This window comes from Penicillium bovifimosum (assembly GCF_028826915.1).
Source record: "Penicillium bovifimosum strain IBT 22155 chromosome Unknown utg000001l_segment0_segment0, whole genome shotgun sequence".
NCBI classification, from domain to species: domain Eukaryota; kingdom Fungi; phylum Ascomycota; class Eurotiomycetes; order Eurotiales; family Aspergillaceae; genus Penicillium; species Penicillium bovifimosum.
This window is the reverse complement of record NW_026622710.1, coordinates 2,139,973-2,159,741: the sequence shown is the minus strand read 5'-3', so window position 1 is coordinate 2,159,741 and position 19,769 is coordinate 2,139,973. Positions and strand designations below refer to the sequence as shown.

The following is a 19,769-nucleotide window of genomic DNA, read 5'->3' as shown; positions in this document are numbered from 1 at the left end:
AGGTGTGTGGGTTGGAGCAGATCTCAGGGTCAATGAGGACAGCAGTATACTCCCTAGCGAAATCAAGACAGTCCGTTGCTGGGAATATGCTGTGTTCTCTTGATGTAGCCCGATTGACCCGATTGTCGTTGTGCGTGCGGCGTAGCAGGGATCGTGATTAGATCCAACTCATATTTCGAGTTCCCTCGAGGCTATGTTAAAGTACAAAATCCATATCTGTCTTTCCTACAGAGGCAGCATTAAAGTGCATAGTGAATCCAGCATAACTCGGACGGATATGTGATAGTATTGACTCGCGGTCCAGAATATCCGTAGAAGCAGCCAACTGGTGAGCAGTCAACTGGCAAGAAACAGCCAGCTGGTCAGAAACAGCCAACTGGTAATTGTGCTTTTCATAAGTAGGAGATAATGCAAGTCAAGCGACAGCTCCATAGAGAGTGAAAAATCCAGAGACTCCCTAACAACCCAGCCTATTCCAGAAAAAAACCAAACCACCCCATTCACTAAAATGCATAGGCGCTAACTTCGATGATGGTAAACCAGAAAACAAACTCCTTTTTGGAGGTGGGAGATGAGGAGGGATAGATAGTGGTGGAGCTGGATAATTCCAGGACTTTGAAATGAATTAAACAGGCATGGGATAGAGATGATGACAAGGGGTATATAGGAGGAAAAGATAACGAGAAATATGAGTTTGAAGTAGCGACGGCGCGGCAAAGCAAGATTTGACCAGAAGGTATATTCACTCAGCCCGAGCTTGGGGCATGGTGGTATCGACTTTGCTGCCACGAGGACTCTCTTCGTCTTCTCCGCGGTCAGCAAGAACGTTTGCGTACGAGATGCTTGATTTCTGTGCCTCTGGTTGGTCGCCTGAATCAAGTTTTGGTTCGAGATTGTCGAGAGTCTCTTCGACCTCCGGGGTATCCTCAACATTAGCTGCAAGCTGAGGAGCATCAGCGCTCTTCTCAAGTCGGGGAGGTTGCTCGGGTTCAGTTTTGGGCTCCTTTTGCTTCTCCGTCTTACTCTCCGGTTCGGCGGCAGTTTGATCTTCAGAAGTAATGGTGTTATCCTCGACGTCTGACCCGCCATCAGCAGAGAGGAACTCGTCCTTCTCGGTCGGAGGTTCGGATTGCGTATCAAGGTATTCTTCGCCCTCGCCCTTATCGGGAATATCAGGTGTGCTCTTGGCCTTGTTTGGTGGCTGAAGCACTTTAGGCATCTCATCCATATGTTCGAGATTCTCCGCCGTCTCCGTAACGTCCGTTGGCGAGGTTGTGCGGCTGGACTGCGAGGGAGCTGTAGGCGAGGGCGACTCGTGGCTCGAGCCAGAACCCCAGACGTGATGTGGGTGTCGTGGGGGAAGAGCGGGCGGGGTGCGGGCCGGGATAGTGACCAAACGAGCCCGAGTGAAGTTCGGTGACATGCGCTTACTGTCGCGATCGTTCGTCTGGTGCTCAGCCTTGGTGGGTGAGCCTGGCACACTCTTTGGTGTGACCATGGCATTGGTAACCTCGTGGACCTCGAAGTCCTCGTCGTCGTCCTCGAGCTCGGGGTCCTCATGTGTATCCTCGCAGGCACGCGCTTTCGCTCTTCTATCCTCCGCCTCTTCGCCCTCTAATTGCCGGACCTTGACCTGGTCTTCCTCGCCGTGGATCGCAATTGTATCCCAGTGAGCAGAATCCCCAACTTCGTCCCAGGTACTCATCGATGGCCCACTTGCAGACGACTCCTTCGCGCTGCGAGAAGACGCACGACTCACTGATGTTGGCGCCGTTACCGGAGCGTCATCAGTCTGTGTGCCACGATCAACACTCGTATGACTCTTCGTACTTTGCACACTTGCACGCCAGCTATTGCGCGGCGAACTATCCATGCTGCGCCGGGAGAAAGTGCTATAGATAGGGCTGCTAATGTTGGGTCGAAATTCAAAGGCCTCAAGGCTTGGCCTCACCTTGGTACCCGCCTCGCGTATAAAGAGCCCCTCCGCCTCCAGCGCTTTCACTCCATATGGATCAGGATCGTCAACGGCCGGCACGCCGAAAGCATTCCCTTCTTCTGTGAACGCCATGTCACCGGGCGTTTCGCCAGGAGGCGGAATGAGGCTTTCGTCGGCGTCTGAGTCGCCCTGTGCAGCCTTGAGCGTTTGCATTAGGGTTTCGAGCTCGGGTGGCGGGTGCCGGACTTTGCCAGCAAGAATTTCGTCTACTGATATCCGCTCGCCGTAAAAGCGCTCATTCTCATCTGTTCTCTCGATGATGACCGTGCCGTCGATCGCCACACCCGCGTACAGCCCTCTGCTCTTCATATATGTCCAGATCGGGGCCTGGCGCTTGTGCACTTCGGACTCGAGGACGCCACCCATGCCAACAGGACCCGCGGCTGCGCTGACCTCGCCGCCGAGCGTGCAGCGGAGTTTTTTGAAAGCTTGCAGCGCCTCAAACGTGTTGATGACGACCACGCAGTCGTAGATGTCCACACCGGCGAGGAAGCCTATGCCGGCTGTATGTAGCATAATCCCAGATGGCGGGCTCCACTCACCGGTGACGGGGAGGCGACCAAGCAACACGCCACTACCACCAGAGCCACTCACCCATAGACCTGTGCGCATTGTCGTGAAGATGGCAATTCCCTTGGCGTTTTTGAGTACTTGTGCTGGGATCTTTTTGATAACGCGCTGCTTGCCCTTCGGGCGATTGATTTTGCCATTCTCGTCAGTCCCGGTGGATTCATCTGGCGCGTAGAAACCATCCTTGCAGAAGCTGCGCAGAATGCGTGCGGCTTTGTCGGCTTCCTTATCGATTGTCATGGGCCAAAACGCCTCGGAGCCCAGCTTATGCGATAGGCGGTTGACAGGGCCGCCAAGCTTATCGACGGTGTTCCATGCTTTATCGAAGCCCTTCTTCGATATGCTTTTCGTCTTCTCCCACCGGTTTGGAGACATGTTGGGTGGGTTCCAGACAGGAGGAGGCTATAATGCGATTATGTATAGGGTATAGAAGTGACAGGAATCGAGAGGCGCTCCGCGTAGCGAGAAGCCGATCAAGGCGCACGATCTATACACGGGCCACTAGGATCTGAAACACGGCAGCGCTGCGAACGGCGCGCATGGATCCTGGCAGATTCCTGATGCGATGCAGAATGTTCCCTGCATAGAAGGGATGTTGTAGGAATCCGGTGCGATGTGCATTCGCCACTGAGGAATGCGGGGAGGAATGCTTAGGCTTCCGCTTGGATCACCGATTTCAGCTATGTGTGGGTAGGGACGACCTTCTTCAGGTGGTCAATATAGAATAGAAGGATCGAACAGAGTATAACGGATGAAATAAGGGATCCAGGGAGGGCGTCAAGAATCAAGAATCAATCTTTGATTTCAAATAGAAAAGGTAGCAATTGAATCGGGGTCAGACGGAAGTGCACGAAGTATAAGTTCCCCCAGGCCGAGTGGCGGAGGGCCAGAACAAAAGGTTGGACCTAAATCGCCTTGGAAGATCCATGGTTCATCGAGCAATGTCATCATACATTGATTTTTCTTTTTTTCCTTTTTGTTTTTCCTTTGCATTGTTTGTATTCATTTCAACAGATGCAAAGATCAGCTGCTATGACCATTATTGCTTGGACTGTACGGAGCCCAATGAATTCAAGTTCGAGATCCAAAGCTCTCAGAGATGACCAGTCCAGATAATCACATTGTCATAGATCAGATCCCCACTTCGAAAAAAATTCAATTAAAAATGTCTGAGATATCGTGAGTCAGCATAAATTCCGCCTAAAGAGGCAAGTCCCGAGGTCTTGAATCTGCCTAAAAGCCCTAGGGCTAAATAATTGTATTCACAACTTGAAACGTGATTCAACTCCATCGATCTGGAGGCTTCATCTCCAAGCCTCAGTGGATATCAGTGGATACCAGTGCAGCCAAGAGCCCAAGACTGAGCTGATCGAACACACTTACCCACAATAACTACTGCAATGGAAGGTTGTGCACATTCGTCGCTCTACCTACCTTGCAATATTGTAAGATTATAATGCATACGCCATCGTCAGCTGTAATATTGCCAACGCATACATACTCTGACTAGTGGATTGCCGAAGTGTTCTCCGCTATGCAGCTGCAAATTGACTTTATAAGCGCATTCTTCCCTATGTTAATAGCCGATGGAGGAATTTGTACCTACTCGTCTACTGATTCCAAGGCTGAACTCAATCTAGCCAACCTCCAGCTTTAGGGCTAAGTGGTCCCTGCCCGTGGACAATAAACTTTCCCAGCCATTTAAGGTATGAGGCTCTCGGAGTATTTCATGATAGCCAATCGGGCAGAGTTGGGCACTCTGGCTGGCAAAGAAGGAGGTCTTGCCTCGGGCTGAAATGTATCGGGCACTGTGAAATTCCGATTGGTCAAGGCTCAGTAGAGAAATGCTGGATCAGAAGAGTGAGCTGGCCATTGATTACACACTGCCTACCATACACGTAGACGGGATATAGCCACTCGAGCGCCCCTGTGGCGGATTGGGATCCGGGCAGGATATCGCAGTAGTGTGGCCTCCCGCGAACTATTGAAAGATGCGTACTTGCACGCAGTCAAGAACTTGGATCTATAAGATGTTTTCATTTATGTGAAGATCTAGCATTCAACAACAGCACATGCCTCGCCACAGAGCATGGCCATCGGATAATCCGCGGAAAAGCGCAAGACGAATCCAAGTGTAGTGAATCAACATTTCAAAAGGCGATGGTATACAAACGCAGTGCAATCAAGAACAATCTCAGCGCATTTACAGCGCACCAAGCTCCTTAAGCTTGGAGACAAGGCCATCGACATCCTCGACCTTGCCACCACCCTTTCGTGGCGGGGGTTCTGCAACACGTTAGCTCAATTCCATGTACCAAAAGGCAAAACCACATACCAATAACCCGCACGGTCTTCAACCGCCGTACATCCTCAACACCGAGATCGGCCAGAGTCTTCTTCTCAAGGGGCTTCTTCTTGGCCTTCATGATGTTGGGCAAGCTAGCGTAGCGGGGCTCATTCAAACGCAGATCCGTAGTGATAACCATAGGCAGCTTAGCGCGAAGAGTCTCAACGCCGCCATCGACCTCGTGGGTAACCTCAACGGTACCAGCCTCGTCCTTAATCTCAACCTTGCTAGCCTGTGTAGCCTGGGGCCACCCAAGCAGACCAGCGAGCATCTGACCAGTCTGGCCCTGGTCGCCGTCAATGGCCTGCTTACCCAGAAGGACGAGGTTGATATTTTGCTCCTTGACGACGGCCTGCAGCATCTTGGCGACAGTCAGCGGCTCCGGGCCGCCGTCACCCTTGTCCGGGACGTCGATGTGGAAGGCACGGTCAGCGCCCATGGCCATGGCGGTACGTAAAACATCGGGGGCTTTCGGGCCACCGGCGGAGAGTGCGAGGATATCTTCGACCTTAATGGGGCCCTTGCGTTCGCGCAGGCGGACGGCCTCTTCGATTGAGAGCTCGTCGAATGGGTTCAGGGAGTGCTTGACACCGGCAGTTTCGACGCCGGTCTGGGCTTTGTTGATACGGGGCTTGATCTAATGAGGGCCGAGGATGAATGTCAGTTCGTTCGATCAATGCCAAAGTGAGTGGTGTGGGATTGGGTTGACTGCATTGTCTTGAGATACACAGCGCCGAGTGTCGGACACTCGGAGCTTCACCCGAACGGTGGCATAGATGGGATGGGTCAACTTACCGCGTAGTCAATCACCCGCTTGATGGGCACTAATATCCGTAGGCCGCTCATTGTGTATTAATGGTCAAGTATCTGCCAATTCCTGAGTTGGTGTCAAGAAGGTTGAAGGCACGAAGAGAGGGAAAGGCGTGCGGTGACGGAGTGCCAAGAAACTGGAAACGCCGACGCGGCCCGAGTTTAACCTCCCTCGCACTACTGGCCGGGCGTTTTGCGGCCATTCAGGCAACAAGCGCTTGAAGCCGGAACCTTCAATTTCCCTACGGTTTGTAGTACACAGTATGGTGGGTATCGCATGTCCCCAAGTATTCACAGTGGCGTTACCTTCCTAGCAGCCTCCACCGAAGCTTTTCGATAAGACGAGATGCAGGCGGCCGCTCACAGACCCAACCGAATGCGCTCATGCGCGAAGAGCTATGGAAGCAGTGAGCTGTCGGAGTAGATCAACTAATGCTAATTTCGCTGTGCTATGATCTCTTCCTCTACTCCCGTCGAGCCTTGGAACCCCCACATACTACATAGCATTGTTGACTACCTCCATACCAACACAGCATGTAATACAGTTGAACGTATACGATCTGCTATTTAGACACCTGGGTAGGCTACGGGCATACCTAGGTACCAGTCTTCCAGAGTCTCTGGGGTTTCGAGTGGACTGCGTGTTCAGACAAGACACGGGCATATTTCCATAGATCGTTGAGATCGCCAATGCGCAACATGCCTTATGGTAAAGTATATATTTTGCACATAGACAATGTTTCGATGGGGTACGACAAAATGAGAAAATGGCAATTCAGACAGTAGCATCACAGTAATAACCATGCCAACAGCAAGCAAACCTATAGAAACGAGCAAATAAAATGTGCGATGTCACGAACTCCCGTGAGTCCCGTCGAGGAGTTGATGAGATGATCCAAGTTGAGCTGCAAGATGGCCGCAAAACTCGGCCGTAGCGATACCACCGAACCTGCCGAGGTTAACCCTCCCACTTGTGACTTACATATCGTGATAGTCGACTGTTCCTTGCAAGAAGTAGAAGATAGAACCATGCATATTCTGATGGGCAGCTTGGCCGTACATTGCAATTATTGAAAAAGCAGGCTTTAGACTAACACCTTTTCCTCGTAAGTCCTTCAAGTGGGGTCCTTCGGAGTTCGGAGACGACACTGCTGAGTGCTGATGTGCTAGGGAACCTCAGAAGATAGGTGCAAGCGGAATATTTACTCGAGTCGCCAGTCGCTCCCTAGCCATTGCCAAAAAAAAGACAAAGTTCATATAGCCTTTCCTCTTGTTGCTTAGTCGAGGTAAGCCCACGAAACGAGGAGAGCAAACAAAAAGAAACGACGGCTGCATGATTCGAACATGCGCCTCCGAAGAGAATTGATTTCTAGTCAATCGCCTTAGACCACTCGGCCAAACCGCCTTGTTATTGTAAGGACAAGCAAAATTGGCTACACAAACGACCCGCTACGGACATGCGAACATGAATGCCATGACCAACGAATTGGACTTGGACTTTCGGTTTTCCTTAGAGCTCGAGAACACTTATAGACAAGTTTGAATATTGTATTGTACATAGTACTATCAACCACAAGACTACATGTTAAGAACATCATGTATCTCCATATGGTATCCATATCACCAAGTCTCTTGTTTGTAGCGCCCAATCTTCTCCATATCGACAAGGTACGCTTCAGCCTGGGAACGGGTGAAAGGCTGCCCTGGCACAGGAGCTCCTCCATGCTGGAAGGCCTCGATGAGGGCTTCACGCACAGCCTGGGGCATGCGTCCAGAGGAACCACAAATATAAACCGATCCTTGCATATCATGCAACAGACGGAAGAAGAGTGGGAAGTTCTCGCGTACAACATCTTGCACGTAGATCTTGTTCGGTTGGTCACGCGAGAAAGCAGCAAGGACCTGCATTGGAATAAGCTTGCTGAGCTCCGTCCACTCCTCTTCGAAGAAGAAATCAGATTCTCGGTTTCGACCGCCGTACAGGAGAATTGTTGGGCCAACTGGAGGGTTCACACCGGGGTTTTGTTCGCGGAAAGCCTGCACGAGTGCCGCCTTCTCCCACAGCATGGAGCGCAGTGGTGCGATTCCAGTGCCTGGTCCGATGAGCACGGTTGCTGCGGTGAGTTGCTGGATTGATGAGTTGAGGCCGCCTGGCTGGAGCTGGACTTTCAGGGTACTGCCCGGCCGTAGGATAGAGAGGTATTTAGTACAGACTCCTTCGCGGATTCTCTTGATGACCGTTTGGTACTTCACAATGGCAATGAGTAGTTCGAATTGTGTCTTTCCGTCTGCGGTTTTCTTGCGGCTTCCACCGCTGGCAATGCTGAACTGGCGGGCGCGCATGACGGGGAGAACAGAGATAGCGTGCTGCCATGGGATTTTGACAGTGTCAAATTCATGCAGGACCTCGAGTATGCTGCGTCGAGGGCGCGTTGTATAGTCCCATAGCTCATCTAGATACTCGGGATTTGTGAATTCCAGTAACCGGTCTTTATGCATCTCGTCGTTTGTGTAGTGTGCAATTGCGGAAAAAAAGGACCTGCGGGGTATCCCTTTGACATCGAGATAATCTATCAAGAGGGCGCGGAGAGTTAGGTTCGGATATGAGTCGAGGCCAGGAATAGGTGGTGGGGATGGAATATCCCCTGTCGGAACAAGAGAAATTGGTCGATCTGCTTGATCGTTCCAATTCATCAGGTCAATAAGGGTTTGGACATCAGCCGACGAGCTTTTCGGTGTGATGGCGATCATGTCTCCAGGGACGTATGAGACAGAGTCCGGGACGGTCAGGGTGATTCGGCGTACATCTTGCCAGTGATTTTGCGGAGTCACACGCCTATTTTCGGCCAATGTCGCTGAGAGTGTATGTGGAATAGGACGATAATCATGGTCCAGATGGTGCAGCCCCGGATATTCATCTGTGAGAGCTTGATGGTCATTCGCGACGGTAGCCTGCGGTATTGTGACGGGATCGTTTTCGTCCTTCAGTTGCAAAATCCACTTCGGTGGAAGCTGCACATCACTCGGAATTGGATGCTGGCCAGCAGGGAGAGGGTGCCTGTCCAGCAGTTGCTTTCGGAAATCCGTCATCCAGGGTAAAAAGCATCCCTCAAGTCTGGTTTGTTCCAAGTCATGTAAGCCGTGGACCACTGAGAGAGAAGGAAGCCACTTACCCTTCTGGGTGTTGCTGGTCTGCTTCGCCTGTGGGATAGATTTCGTTTGCGCCTAGTTGTAGTAGTCGCTTTTGGAGTTTGCGTATCGCCCAATTGAACCTGCCATTGATCAGCCATTGGAGGTCGCAATAGTATAGTAGCGTCCGTACTTGGGGTACGAGCTATCACCTAGCCCGAAGCAAGCAAAATTTATCCCCTTCAAGTATGTAGCGGGGAGCTTCTTCAGTAAGAGCGATTTCCAGAACGACCGCGCATTCGCCGTGAAATCGCCTTGTCCGGTAGTTGACGTCACGAATATTGTGAGTGTATAAGAGAAAAGGTCTTCCTACGAAGTCATGAGTGAGTAAGTAGACCCAAAGAATCAAAGGTTGGAGAGGGCAATACATACTGGTTTGCATTGGTTCAACTCGAATACATGCGTCGCGAAATGTAGTCGCTCCGTCAAGGCGCCTAATTCTTCAGCCACTTCCTGTGCATTGCCTGTCTCAGACCCATACAGAATGAGAATAGATCTCCTTGCTATGGGCTGTAGAACTTGGTTGTCGGTCATTCTGTGTTTTGACTCATCGCAATACCAAAAGCATGCTCGGACATATTTGCGCGCGACTGCCCCTCTACCGCCCGCGGGCCTAGGGCACAAATCGGGCTGACGTCATCCTCAGGTGGGGCCGAGTCTATCAGATTGCCATCTACTCCGTACTGTGTACACAGTACGCAGTACTGCGTATGTGCTAAGTGTATAGGTCAAGAATTGAGATCACTGCTTCAAATTGTGTTGCTTTGAAGAATCAGCATGTACCTTGGTTGATCTAGACGGGGAATCAAAGACATGGCGCATCCTAGCAGCGGAACATCTCTAGTAGTCGACATGTACTCCGTACGCAGATAAAGCTTTCGGGACGCATTACTGAGTGTACCTACTGGGCTAACTGCCCGGTGGTTATGTGGACGTATATGTAGAGTTCATCTGTAGGTAGGAAGAGGTATCCCCGAGCAAGGCCCAAGCATACTCTGAAGGTTTGTCTACACAGACTGTCACAGAGTACAGTGAATGATACACGATGGCCTTTCATGCATGCAACGAACTCCATTGCGATAAAATCCAGACTGCCGGAGGGCCGTTATGACGCGAATTGAAAGAATATATGGGTATCGTTATATGCCGTTTAGAAGTCATCATCGCCGCCGCCGCCAGCATCGTCGTCGCCCATATCATCTTCTCCATCATCGAAGTACTGCTCAGCATTGTAATCGCCGCCCATTTCATCATCGTCCTCGGAGAAGTCATCATCCACAAGTTCATCATCCTGCTCATCCTCCTCATCAAACAGTGGGGTTTCATCGGACTTTTCGTCACCCTCTTCTCCTTCCTCGTCATCAAGAGACGTGTCTTTCGCAGGTCTACCCTCATCTTCCTCATCTTCAAACCCGCGCTTCATCCCGGTGGCTGAGACCTGGTAGGCATTTTCATCGGGTCGGAAGTTAGGCTGAATGGTTGGCCATAGCTCGCGGGGGAAGAATTTCAGGACTAGAGACAGACATGAGAGGTTAGTCACTTTCCGGTAAATGCAGCCAACTGTTTGTCAACTCACCATACGAGCGTCCGGCGATCTTAGGGATAGTGCGCCGTTTCTTTTGATAGCGTCCAGAGTAAGTTGGCATGCCGTGGAACGGATCGAAGTTGACGCGCGCGACACTGCCTTTCTTGGCGCTGGTAGAGGAGGCATCGAGGACAGAATAATAGGGGCCCTCGTGGAAGCCCTCACGTAGATGTCGGTAGTAGTCGACCTGTGACTGCTCTGCAGGGTTCAATTTCCGAGCCAAAGGAACAGTGTATTTCTTGAAAGGCGGGTTAGCTTTGATTACAATAGCGTTCTCCATAGTGAGATTGGTGAAGTAAAAGAGGAAGATCTGAAAGAGGAAGATCCTCAGGGGCCAAGAAGCAAACATACAGGGAACATAGGCGTTGGAGCTGTGTCTGGCTCTCCGCCAGGGTCGGCGTCCCATGTGAATTCTGTGCCGGGGGGCTTCCTGCCCTTTGGTGCACCACGACGTGACATGATGATCGTAATCCTCAGACTAAATATATCAATGGGTTACCGATAGGGATATAGCATCCTTGTAGTCAATGAGTTTCCTATGTGTAGGCATGAATCATCGCTATTACACCTGCGGACAAGGTGATCTCGACTCCGAAAAATACAGTTCTCCACCGCCCACTCGAAGCAGCACTAGCGCTGGCAGAAATGCCTCCCCGTCTGTATGCTAAGTTAACGAACGCAGATCGTTACTGCTGTAGATACACTTGTTCATTGAATGATATTGAACCTGATATTTTGTAGACCCAACCGTAAGGGAGGATCTAGGTATGCAAACAATTGGCTACGTTATCCATGTTCTCATTTCATTACGACGTCATAGTCGTGACCTGTGCCCCGGCAGATCGCACAGGGCCCCAGGGACCCTCATTAACACGCTGTTGTAAAGTTTGCATGATGTCCTCGAATCCTTCCACTTCACTACCGGTTCCTTCCAGCCGAGAATGCAGTGCTACAAGAACGTCATGTTTGGCAGTCGCAACTTTCCAAACAACACTCTGAGCATCACCAGCACCACCCCCGACGAAGTCTGCGTAGGAGAGGGGCGGCTTGAAGAGATATGGGAGAAGGGTGGTCAGTGCAGGTGGAGTAAGAACTGCCCATGCTCCTGAGGTGGGGAAAGTGCCACTAGCAGCCGGGGATAGTCGACCAAGATCATCTTCAGAGGGCAGTTGGAACCGGGATGAATCAGAGTTAGCAGGGGCTGGAGGCAATGAGGTCCAGTTTGCTGTAGTGATAGCCTTCATAAAGTTGATTGCCGACAAGGCAGTATCCTTCATCACCAGGACATCTGCAGCCGCCACAACGTTGTCCCAGAATGTGGGGTGTTGGTTGAGGTAAGAGAAGTAGAGGACGCGCGCTGCGGCCGCTTCGCGGTCCCAGTCAGTTGGGGTTTGGCCAGATGTGTTCAAAACCATAGAGGCACTAGTCCGCCGAGGTCCGTGGAAGATTTTCGCCAAAACATCCAGAGCCTCGTTGTTTGGAGGGTTAGTCGGAATAGCGAGGGCAGGATTGGCACCATGCTTGCCCGCTGCCACGAGGAGCACTCGTGGAAGTGAAGCAAGAATAGCCAAATGACCCGTGGGGGCTTCTCCATGTGCCCACTGCGTGCTCTGAATAGCGAGAGATCTGTTAATGCGGGAGATAATCCCGTCGAGTAGAGTAACGGGGTTCTGTAGTAAGTGATTGGGATACATCTCGGCGTACCGAGCCACATAGGCCATGACTGGACCGGATAAGTATACGAGATCGACTGCATCGAGCGCGGACTCATCGAGATAATAGCTCAGAACTTTATGATGTAACTGGTGTGAGACGAGGAAGTCAAGGGCAAGGGACGAGAAAGTCGAAGTGGACTGCACACAACTTCGAGCAACAAGGCCCGGCCCATCAATTTCCAGTAATTCGCGCAAAAAGTTGACCAGCGTCATATGCATCAAGATGTCGCTGACTTCAACCATCTGACAAGTTGCGAAATGCAGGAGACTGCTGCTCTGGTATTTGGTCTCGATCTCCGGGATCTGTGCCGTTGAAATGATGTCCCAGCGTATCTCCCCGGCCTTGACTAGAAGTGCCATCAATCTGCCCTGTGCGAGAGTTCTTTCGCGCTTGGAAAGGTCACCAAGCGCATTGGGCTGAAGGCTACATAGCCCGAACAGCAGACCGTAGACCTTCTCGTCCGTGAATACCCTCCTCCACATAAGGCCTGGTCCCCCATGACTTGTATCACCATTCACAGATTCTCCAGCCTCCAGATGTTGGCCGGCATCAACCTTTAGAAGCGCCCATATTGTGTCAAGTGCAGCTTGCGCGACTTCGGTGGAAGAGGTTGAAAGCCATAGCTCCACCAGCGAAGCTACCAGGTCTGAGTCGCCTGCAACGATGGCAGCTTCACTAGAACGTTGTCCAGCTTTGGCAAGCAATGATAGAGCGAGGAGATTGATCGGTGGGGATGGAGCTTTGAAGCCAGCGATAAGGTTGATCGGGGGATCGACGGATTGGAGATCAATGAAGCTGAAGTATGCGGTGGCTTGTATTCCGAGGGTAGTGATAGGGGTAGGGTCTTCTCGCAAAACTGGAAGGAGGGCAGAAATTTGAGACAAAATCGTAGCAGGAACAACACGATCTGTCGATTCAACAAGCTGCAACTTCAACTTGTCGATCAACGGGATATCCAAGGCTGTGGTGGGGTCACCCAGGACCTGAGAGAGGTGTGACTTCACTGCATCAAAGGTCGAAGGGATAACCATCGTGACGGTTTCAACTATCTTCCTCGAGAATAGGTTAGAGGCAAGACGCGAAGCTGAGATGGAGCCAGGGCCTCCCCGCGGCGGGGATAACGTATCTCCGGAGTCATGCACATCAAACAGAATACACGTGCCCCAATTCACCCATCCGTTCTACTGGTCTGCCGTCTACCAGAGAGCCCTCTACATCCCAGGATACGAACCAAAGATGAACCTCTCAAAGTGCCTGGTGTCTCAAAAGTCATCCGACTCAGGTCTCCATATCCAGCTCCATCCGCTTGTTCTCCTCACTATCTCCGATCAAATCACCCGACATGTCGCCCGACAGCAGCACGGACCAATAATCGGCGGTCTCCTAGGCCAGCAGAATGGACGAGAGATAACACTGGAGCATGCATTCGAGTGCCCTGTCACTTCTAACCCGAATGATGAGATCTTATTGCCGGCAGCATGGTTTGAAGAGCGCCTCCAGCAGTGTACGTGAATCCCTTACAAGCCCAGCTAGGTATGCTTCCAGCTAGTACATACTGACCATATTACAGTCAAGGATGTGCACAAGAATCCTGCTCTCGATCTTGTTGGATGGTGGTCAACCGCCCCATCGACTGGCCCGACCGAAGATCAACTCCCCTTCCACCGACAGATCCTCCAACATTACAATGAATCAGCTGTCTATCTCGCCTTCCATACCTCACAGCTCGAAAACCCAAATCCTCAGGGTGGCAAGCTTCCTCTGACTATCTACGAGAGTGTCCACGAGGGCGAGACAGCTTCCGATGCCAGCAAAGACATGCAGGTCGACAGCGAGGAGCCGCTGCCGAACATCAGATTCCGGGAGCTAGCCTACTCCATGGAGACAGGAGAATCAGAGATGATTGGTATCAATACCATTGTCCAGGCTTCGGGCACCGCTTCTCTGAATGCGACACAAGAGCCGACCAAGCGCGCGCAGCAGACCAAGCAGACTAAGCAGACCAAGGCAAACAAAAACAAGCAGAGTGCAGAGGTTGAGCTGTCACAGGAGGAAGAAGAGCGTAAGTTCCCACGATTTCAATCTAGCCACTATCCGGTTCTCGAAACTAACGGACTTGCACAGTGATTGCGAGTCTCCACACACGTCTCAATGCCGTCCGCATCCTCGAATCGCGCCTCTCTATCATCAAATCCTATCTCTTGAGTCTGACCGAAGCCGATTCCAGCTCAGATAGCCCCAAGGACGAGACATCCCTCACCGAGCTATCACACCCAATCCTCCGCAATATCAACTCCCTACTCTCGCACCTATCCATTCTCTCTCCATCAGAGCAAAGCACCTTCGCCACCGAAGTCATCTCGCAGCACAACGACGTGCAGTTAATCTCGCTACTCGGCCAACTCGGCGAGAATGTCAAAGCTATGCGCGAAATGGGACGCAGATCTGAAATTGTTCAGGGCGGGCGTCAAGCGGCTAACGTACGCAAGGACCCGATGGGAAGCTTCAACGAGGAGCTCTGGGGGCAGACTGGGATTCCCATCAGCCTCCATGGCCAGGCTGGACGTGGGGGCCGTCGCCAACCCGGTGGCGGTGGCCAAATTTAATCATGTTCTCCATCTACGCCCATAAAATACCCCCGCGAGTGGCAGCTTGCCAGATCATGCGCATGGACTCCTATTACAAGGCCCATAAGGCCTCTGAAACGATATTACGAAATCGATGAGAATAACCATTTAACCCAATCCAGTAAATGACACTAGAGAGGAAGTTGTAGGTTCACACTAATGGTACTGTACAAGAATGTAATTCTGCAGCAACGCTGAAGAGTTGCACAAGTGGGAACATGATATGGCAAAAGAAGCAAAACAAATACTAGAAACATGCCACAATAACGTGGGGTGGGTATTCATATCCGAAACAACAGGACATAAAGAGAAAGAAAGATATCGCAAAAGAATCACAAACTGCTCGTGGGTAGCGTGAGGTCAAAAGAAGGGGGCAGTACAGTCGCAGCCCAATCACGAGAGAAACACACATAATCATAATAAGCCCTGCAAGTATGAGATGATCATACCCGACTCGTAATTGAATAGACATAGATCATGACTGACGGCTGTGTGCAGGGCGATAGAGTTCCGGCAGCGGCATGGGAGCCTGCTCACGGAGAGGCTTATCGGAGGGATATGGAGAGATCGGAGGGTCTGGATGTAGATTGACATGACTGCGGGAATCAAGGTCACCGTAGGGCGACGGGCTTCGACTGTAAAAGCGGCCCGGTGGATCGTGGATGTGATCGTCAAAGTCCGAAGCATAAGGCGAAGGGGCCATGAGCGCAACCTCGGGATTCGGTTGTGCGTGACCGAGAAGCACATCGGCCTCTTCTTGAGGCGTGTCTCCGTAGCGGGCTTTTCGGCCGTTGGAGACGGCCGCTCCGGCGCCGTGGTATGCTGTTCCGTGTTGGGTGAGCTCGCTGCCTTCTTGGGGTGGCTGAAGGCCAAGGGACTCTTGTGGCTGGTAACTGGGATCCAGTAGACGGCTTTTGCGTCCGATGAATAGCCATCGTGCACTTCTACCGATGGCTTTCAATAAATCCAATGGGTTCATGGCGTCAATTAATGCTCTGACGCCGTATCGTCCACCTTGATAGACGGACTTGCCGTTCCCATAGAAATCGGTTACTTCACTTGACATGTCGGTGAGTCTGTAAGTCTTCCACGAAAAGGCCCATAGATGGAGAATGCTGAATATAGCCATTTCAACGTTAATCATCAGCTCGGGGATTCCGACTTTGAGGTCGTTCATGGCGATTTTGTCGGTCTGCTTGAGAGCACCCTCGGAGACCAGAAGACTGATAAGTGTCTAATACGGATATGTAAGTTGTTGAATCTTTTTCTGGGATCCAATGACAATAGTTCTTACCGATTGCCAGAATGAGAGGAAAATGACGAGTTTGATAGACATGATCTTCAAGAATGGCTGGTGTTGCTTGATGTCTTGGCTGGTCTGGTGGTAGAACTGAATCAGACAGTACATGGCGATAGTAACGGAGACCGACTCGATAACAAGAACCTATCAATGAGATTAGTTAACCGACAGAGGATATCGCGTTCCACGGAGTTGGCGAAGATTTAAGACATACCCAGATGTGCGCAAATGCAGGACTGAGCGACGCTTCGCAGTATACCCCCAAACTCTGCGTGACAACCGCAGCGATAGTCATAAGGACGCGCATCACACAGTATTGGAAAACCCCAACCCAGACGATCTGAGCAAAGGTTAGCGCCCCAGAATGCCTCAACATGTTATTTCCATGCTCTTACATTGAACCATGTCAATCCGCTGCGCGGGGTCCGCCAAATGCGCTCACCACCACAGCATTTCTGAAGCCAGTTCAACGGCCAGAGCCATGGCTTCGGCTGGATTCCACGGAAGTAATCCTTCTGGCTGTGTAGGTCCTGGGCGATATAGTGGCACATGAGGGAGAAGAAGGCGGAGATACAGAACGCTTCGTAGCAGTCGCCCATGACTTCAAAGTAGACGGAGTCATGGTAGAAGTACATGCTCAACCATGCGACGATCGAATATACGGGGACCATGAATAGGATGCGAATGATACTGCGGCGGAAGACCATGTCAGCAATGCTCGATGCACTGGAATCGGAGAAGGGAAAGGAAACCCACTGTCGTTGCTCGATCGGCTTGCTGTAATGTGTGGCATGAAGTAGAATCAGAATCAACGAGACACCGCAGGCGATGATGGCGCATGCGGCGCCCACCATGAGCGCCAGGGTATGAAATGGGATGCCGCCATCCCAGAGTGGGATCTCCTGAACTGGTCATGATCAGTCACTGCGTTGATTTTGAAGGGACGGACAAACCCACTCGTCTGATCCTCTGTGGTCGAGTTGCACACTGGCCAGCCCATGATGGCTGGGTGGTGGTGAAGTTGCCAAAGGACTGCTGATCCTTCGATTGTTTATTTCCCCTTTATCTTATCCCGATCGACAGGGGAAACGCCACCAGAAGTCAACAAGGCCTGGGACCTTATGAAGAAACAGCTAAGCTCAGATTTTCAAAGGACAAGAGTTTGGCGTTCTCTTGTGAGTCTTGGCTTGGTGTAGTAAGTTCTTGAGTCTCTTTTTGCTGGATTTTCTACGGGGATCGTCGGTTGCTTAGAAGGCTTGGCTTGTCTTGGGTCTATTTTGGTCTCATTGATTTGCTTGGCTCTTTCGTACATCGTGGAGCCGCCTGTACGCGCTTAAGTGGAGCCCAACGTGATACATGGAGATTTGATTTGGCATATTTTGTGCACATTGTGCAGGGCGCTAAATTATTGTACATTGTCAATGATATTGGAAAAGTTTCGTGTTATGAAATCTCGACACGCGAGGCTCAAGAGCGCCATGAATCCCCACGTCCATGTCCACCACGTCCGCGTCCACGTCCCCCAGAACGTGGGCCAGAACGTGGTCCAGGGTTGAATCGTTCTGGGCCGATGTCCACGAATTGATCTTCATCTTCGAAAGTAATTCGCCGCATCTCATCACCACCGCGACGTGGGAATGTGCCCTTGCGGATTAGCTCATCAAATTGGTCCAGACGCTTGTCGGCAACAGCACGCGGAACAGGTAGATAGTACAGCTTGGGTTTCGCAGTGGTAGATTCGAACAATTCATCCAGAGGCTTGAAGCCCTGGCCGGGTCGCGCTGGAGGCGCAGGAGCAGCATTGGAAGGGCGACGGGCAAGCTGCTCCATATCACGGCGCGGGCCCAAAGGAGGGGTGCGATTGAATCCCGATTCGCGTCGTCCAGAGGGAGCAGAGCCCACCTCGGCGAGTGTAGCCGTGACTTCATCGTCATCACCCGTTTCGTATTTTACTTCCCAACGGACGGCAGGGCCAGCACGGTCCCGGGATTCCTCTTCTACCTGAATCCATTCCTTGATCTTCTCGTCCGGGATGAAATCCGCTCGGAGGTTCTTGCGGTTGCGTTCATTCGGCCACACTGCTCCATGGATGGCAGACCGCACCCGCGAAGCTGCAGTGAGACTGCTAAAGCTGACAAAACAGTGAGTTTTGATAGAATCAAGGTAGAAGTCCACGATGGGCTCCGGTTCTTCGGTCCCAGGGGCTGAAGCGAGGCTGGCCAAATGGTTTCGGAGCGCAGTCGGCTGGAGAGGGCGCATTAGACCGTCAATGTAAAGGGTAGCAGTTGCAGCATGCAACGCAGGCGTCACTTCGGCATCCTGCATCGTGACGTCTCGCGGAGGAGATGCGCGTTGGGGTGCAGCAGCAGGGGCAAATAAATCACGGAACCGAGCATCTTGCTTGGTGGATGTTTTGTGGGTATCTCTTGAGGTCTCAGCGGGTTTATTGTCTGTTTGAGCTTCTGCAGCTTTTTGGGCTTCAGGATCCACCGAAGTAGGCCTCTCCTCTTTCAACAACTCCTGCGGAGCAGCCTCCTTTGCGCGAGCTTTCCTATTTTCGATTTCTTCCTGTGTGGGTGCCGGGCTCTGGCTGCGCCGCTTCCGTTTGCGTGTATCCTCCAATGTCTCCTCCACTGGAAGAGGGGTCGATAACTCGGTATTGAACCCAGATGTTTGGGGAGCAGACGTTGTCAAGTTTTCTTCAGGTTTCACATGTTCCTCGTCCTTCACATCTTGGGCTGGTCCATCCACTTGGTGCTGGGACAGTGCGGCTGGTGACTCTTGATGGTCGGGGACATCTTCCTTTGCTTGCGTCGGCTCTGCAGTCTCTGTGGCGTTTTCAGCTTGCGACAGCTTTGTATCGGCGGTCGTATCCGTCTCTCCCTGAGTCGGCTCATCTGTCTGCTCTTCTCCATCCTGAGCTCGATCGGATCCCGACGCAGCGACCAGTGTTTCCTCAGTTTGCGTAGTTGATTGGCCATCTGTTGGCTCTGGCTCTCCATTCTGTGATACTTCGGGCTGTGGAACGGGTGCTTCCGCAACAGCATCTGGCGCAGATGGTTCTGGCTCGGTGGTCTCTTTCGCCGGGGCTGCAGCTTCAGTTTCATCCTGGTTTGTCTGTGAGTCAACTTCGTTCAATTTGTCAATGAACTGCTGCTTGAGGCGGAGGCCAGTCTGAGGAATGCCGCGTTTCTTGCATTCGGCCTTCAGATCGGCCACCTTCCATGATGAGTAGTCACTCATGATGACAGACTCTGCGCATCAAAGATCGATGCGCAAAGAGAGATGCGAACGGGGATGTGTGCTTGTTGTGAAGAAACAACACAATTTGTTGAAGCGCAGGGGTTCGAAGCTGGGGAGATGCGAACGGATTGTGTTTGTTGTGAAGAAACAAGACAATTGGCTGAAGCGCAGGGATTGAATCTGGGGATGCGATGGAAATGCGCGCCGATGATGTAGGGAGCTAGCCGGATCTGGACTAGTGTCACTTTTGTTCCAAAGTGTGGCTTGCCGGAGTCAATCTTGGAATCATGTGACACTTATGCAGATAGCTAAGGACCTATGGTCTAGTTGAGTACAGCAGTACTTATGGACCTATGGTGTAAGACAAAGTGGATCACTTTGGAAGA

The 19,769-nt window shown here is 51.6% G+C and overlaps 8 protein-coding genes across 8 annotated transcripts; 1 reads left to right on the top strand and 7 right to left on the bottom strand.

Moving 5' to 3' along the window:
• Positions 1–742: 742 nt before the first annotated feature.
• On the bottom strand, positions 743–2,941 carry N7515_000824 (uncharacterized protein; the record flags this gene model as incomplete). The annotated part of the gene is made up of 1 exon (XM_056661568.1): positions 743–2,941. The coding sequence occupies one exon, from the start codon at positions 2,939–2,941 to the stop codon at positions 743–745; it is 2,199 nt and encodes a 732-aa protein (XP_056526734.1).
• A 1,828-nt stretch (positions 2,942–4,769) lies between these two features.
• N7515_000823 (electron transfer flavoprotein subunit beta/FixA family protein) lies at positions 4,770–5,759 on the bottom strand (the record flags this gene model as incomplete). The annotated part of the gene is made up of 3 exons (XM_056661567.1): positions 4,770–4,852; positions 4,902–5,550; positions 5,709–5,759. 3 exons carry the CDS (start codon positions 5,757–5,759, stop codon positions 4,770–4,772), a joined length of 783 nt encoding a protein of 260 aa, XP_056526733.1.
• Positions 5,760–7,343: 1,584 nt separating this feature from the next.
• tah18 (NAPDH-dependent diflavin reductase) lies at positions 7,344–9,446 on the bottom strand (the record flags this gene model as incomplete). The annotated part of the gene is made up of 4 exons (XM_056661566.1): positions 7,344–8,838; positions 8,897–8,995; positions 9,046–9,221; positions 9,285–9,446. 4 exons carry the CDS (start codon positions 9,444–9,446, stop codon positions 7,344–7,346), a joined length of 1,932 nt encoding a protein of 643 aa, XP_056526732.1.
• A 616-nt stretch (positions 9,447–10,062) lies between these two features.
• Positions 10,063–10,956, bottom strand: N7515_000821 (DNA-directed RNA polymerase III subunit C31; the record flags this gene model as incomplete). Its single annotated transcript, XM_056661565.1, has 3 exons — positions 10,063–10,424; positions 10,489–10,735; positions 10,849–10,956. 3 exons carry the CDS (start codon positions 10,954–10,956, stop codon positions 10,063–10,065), a joined length of 717 nt encoding a protein of 238 aa, XP_056526731.1.
• Positions 10,957–11,303: 347 nt separating this feature from the next.
• Positions 11,304–13,244, bottom strand: N7515_000820 (uncharacterized protein; the record flags this gene model as incomplete). The annotated part of the gene is made up of 1 exon (XM_056661564.1): positions 11,304–13,244. One exon carries the CDS (start codon positions 13,242–13,244, stop codon positions 11,304–11,306), a length of 1,941 nt encoding a protein of 646 aa, XP_056526730.1.
• A 58-nt stretch (positions 13,245–13,302) lies between these two features.
• Positions 13,303–14,819, top strand: N7515_000819 (COP9 signalosome complex subunit 6; the record flags this gene model as incomplete). The annotated part of the gene is made up of 3 exons (XM_056661563.1): positions 13,303–13,717; positions 13,784–14,275; positions 14,338–14,819. 3 exons carry the CDS (start codon positions 13,303–13,305, stop codon positions 14,817–14,819), a joined length of 1,389 nt encoding a protein of 462 aa, XP_056526729.1.
• Positions 14,820–15,315: 496 nt separating this feature from the next.
• Positions 15,316–17,140, bottom strand: N7515_000818 (OSTA/TMEM184 family protein; the record flags this gene model as incomplete). The annotated part of the gene is made up of 5 exons (XM_056661562.1): positions 15,316–16,074; positions 16,135–16,284; positions 16,355–16,480; positions 16,536–17,047; positions 17,098–17,140. The coding sequence occupies 5 exons, from the start codon at positions 17,138–17,140 to the stop codon at positions 15,316–15,318; spliced, it is 1,590 nt and encodes a 529-aa protein (XP_056526728.1).
• A 467-nt stretch (positions 17,141–17,607) lies between these two features.
• On the bottom strand, positions 17,608–19,383 carry N7515_000817 (SAP domain protein; the record flags this gene model as incomplete). Its single annotated transcript, XM_056661561.1, has 1 exon — positions 17,608–19,383. The coding sequence occupies one exon, from the start codon at positions 19,381–19,383 to the stop codon at positions 17,608–17,610; it is 1,776 nt and encodes a 591-aa protein (XP_056526727.1).
• Between the last annotated feature and the right edge of the window lie 386 nt (positions 19,384–19,769).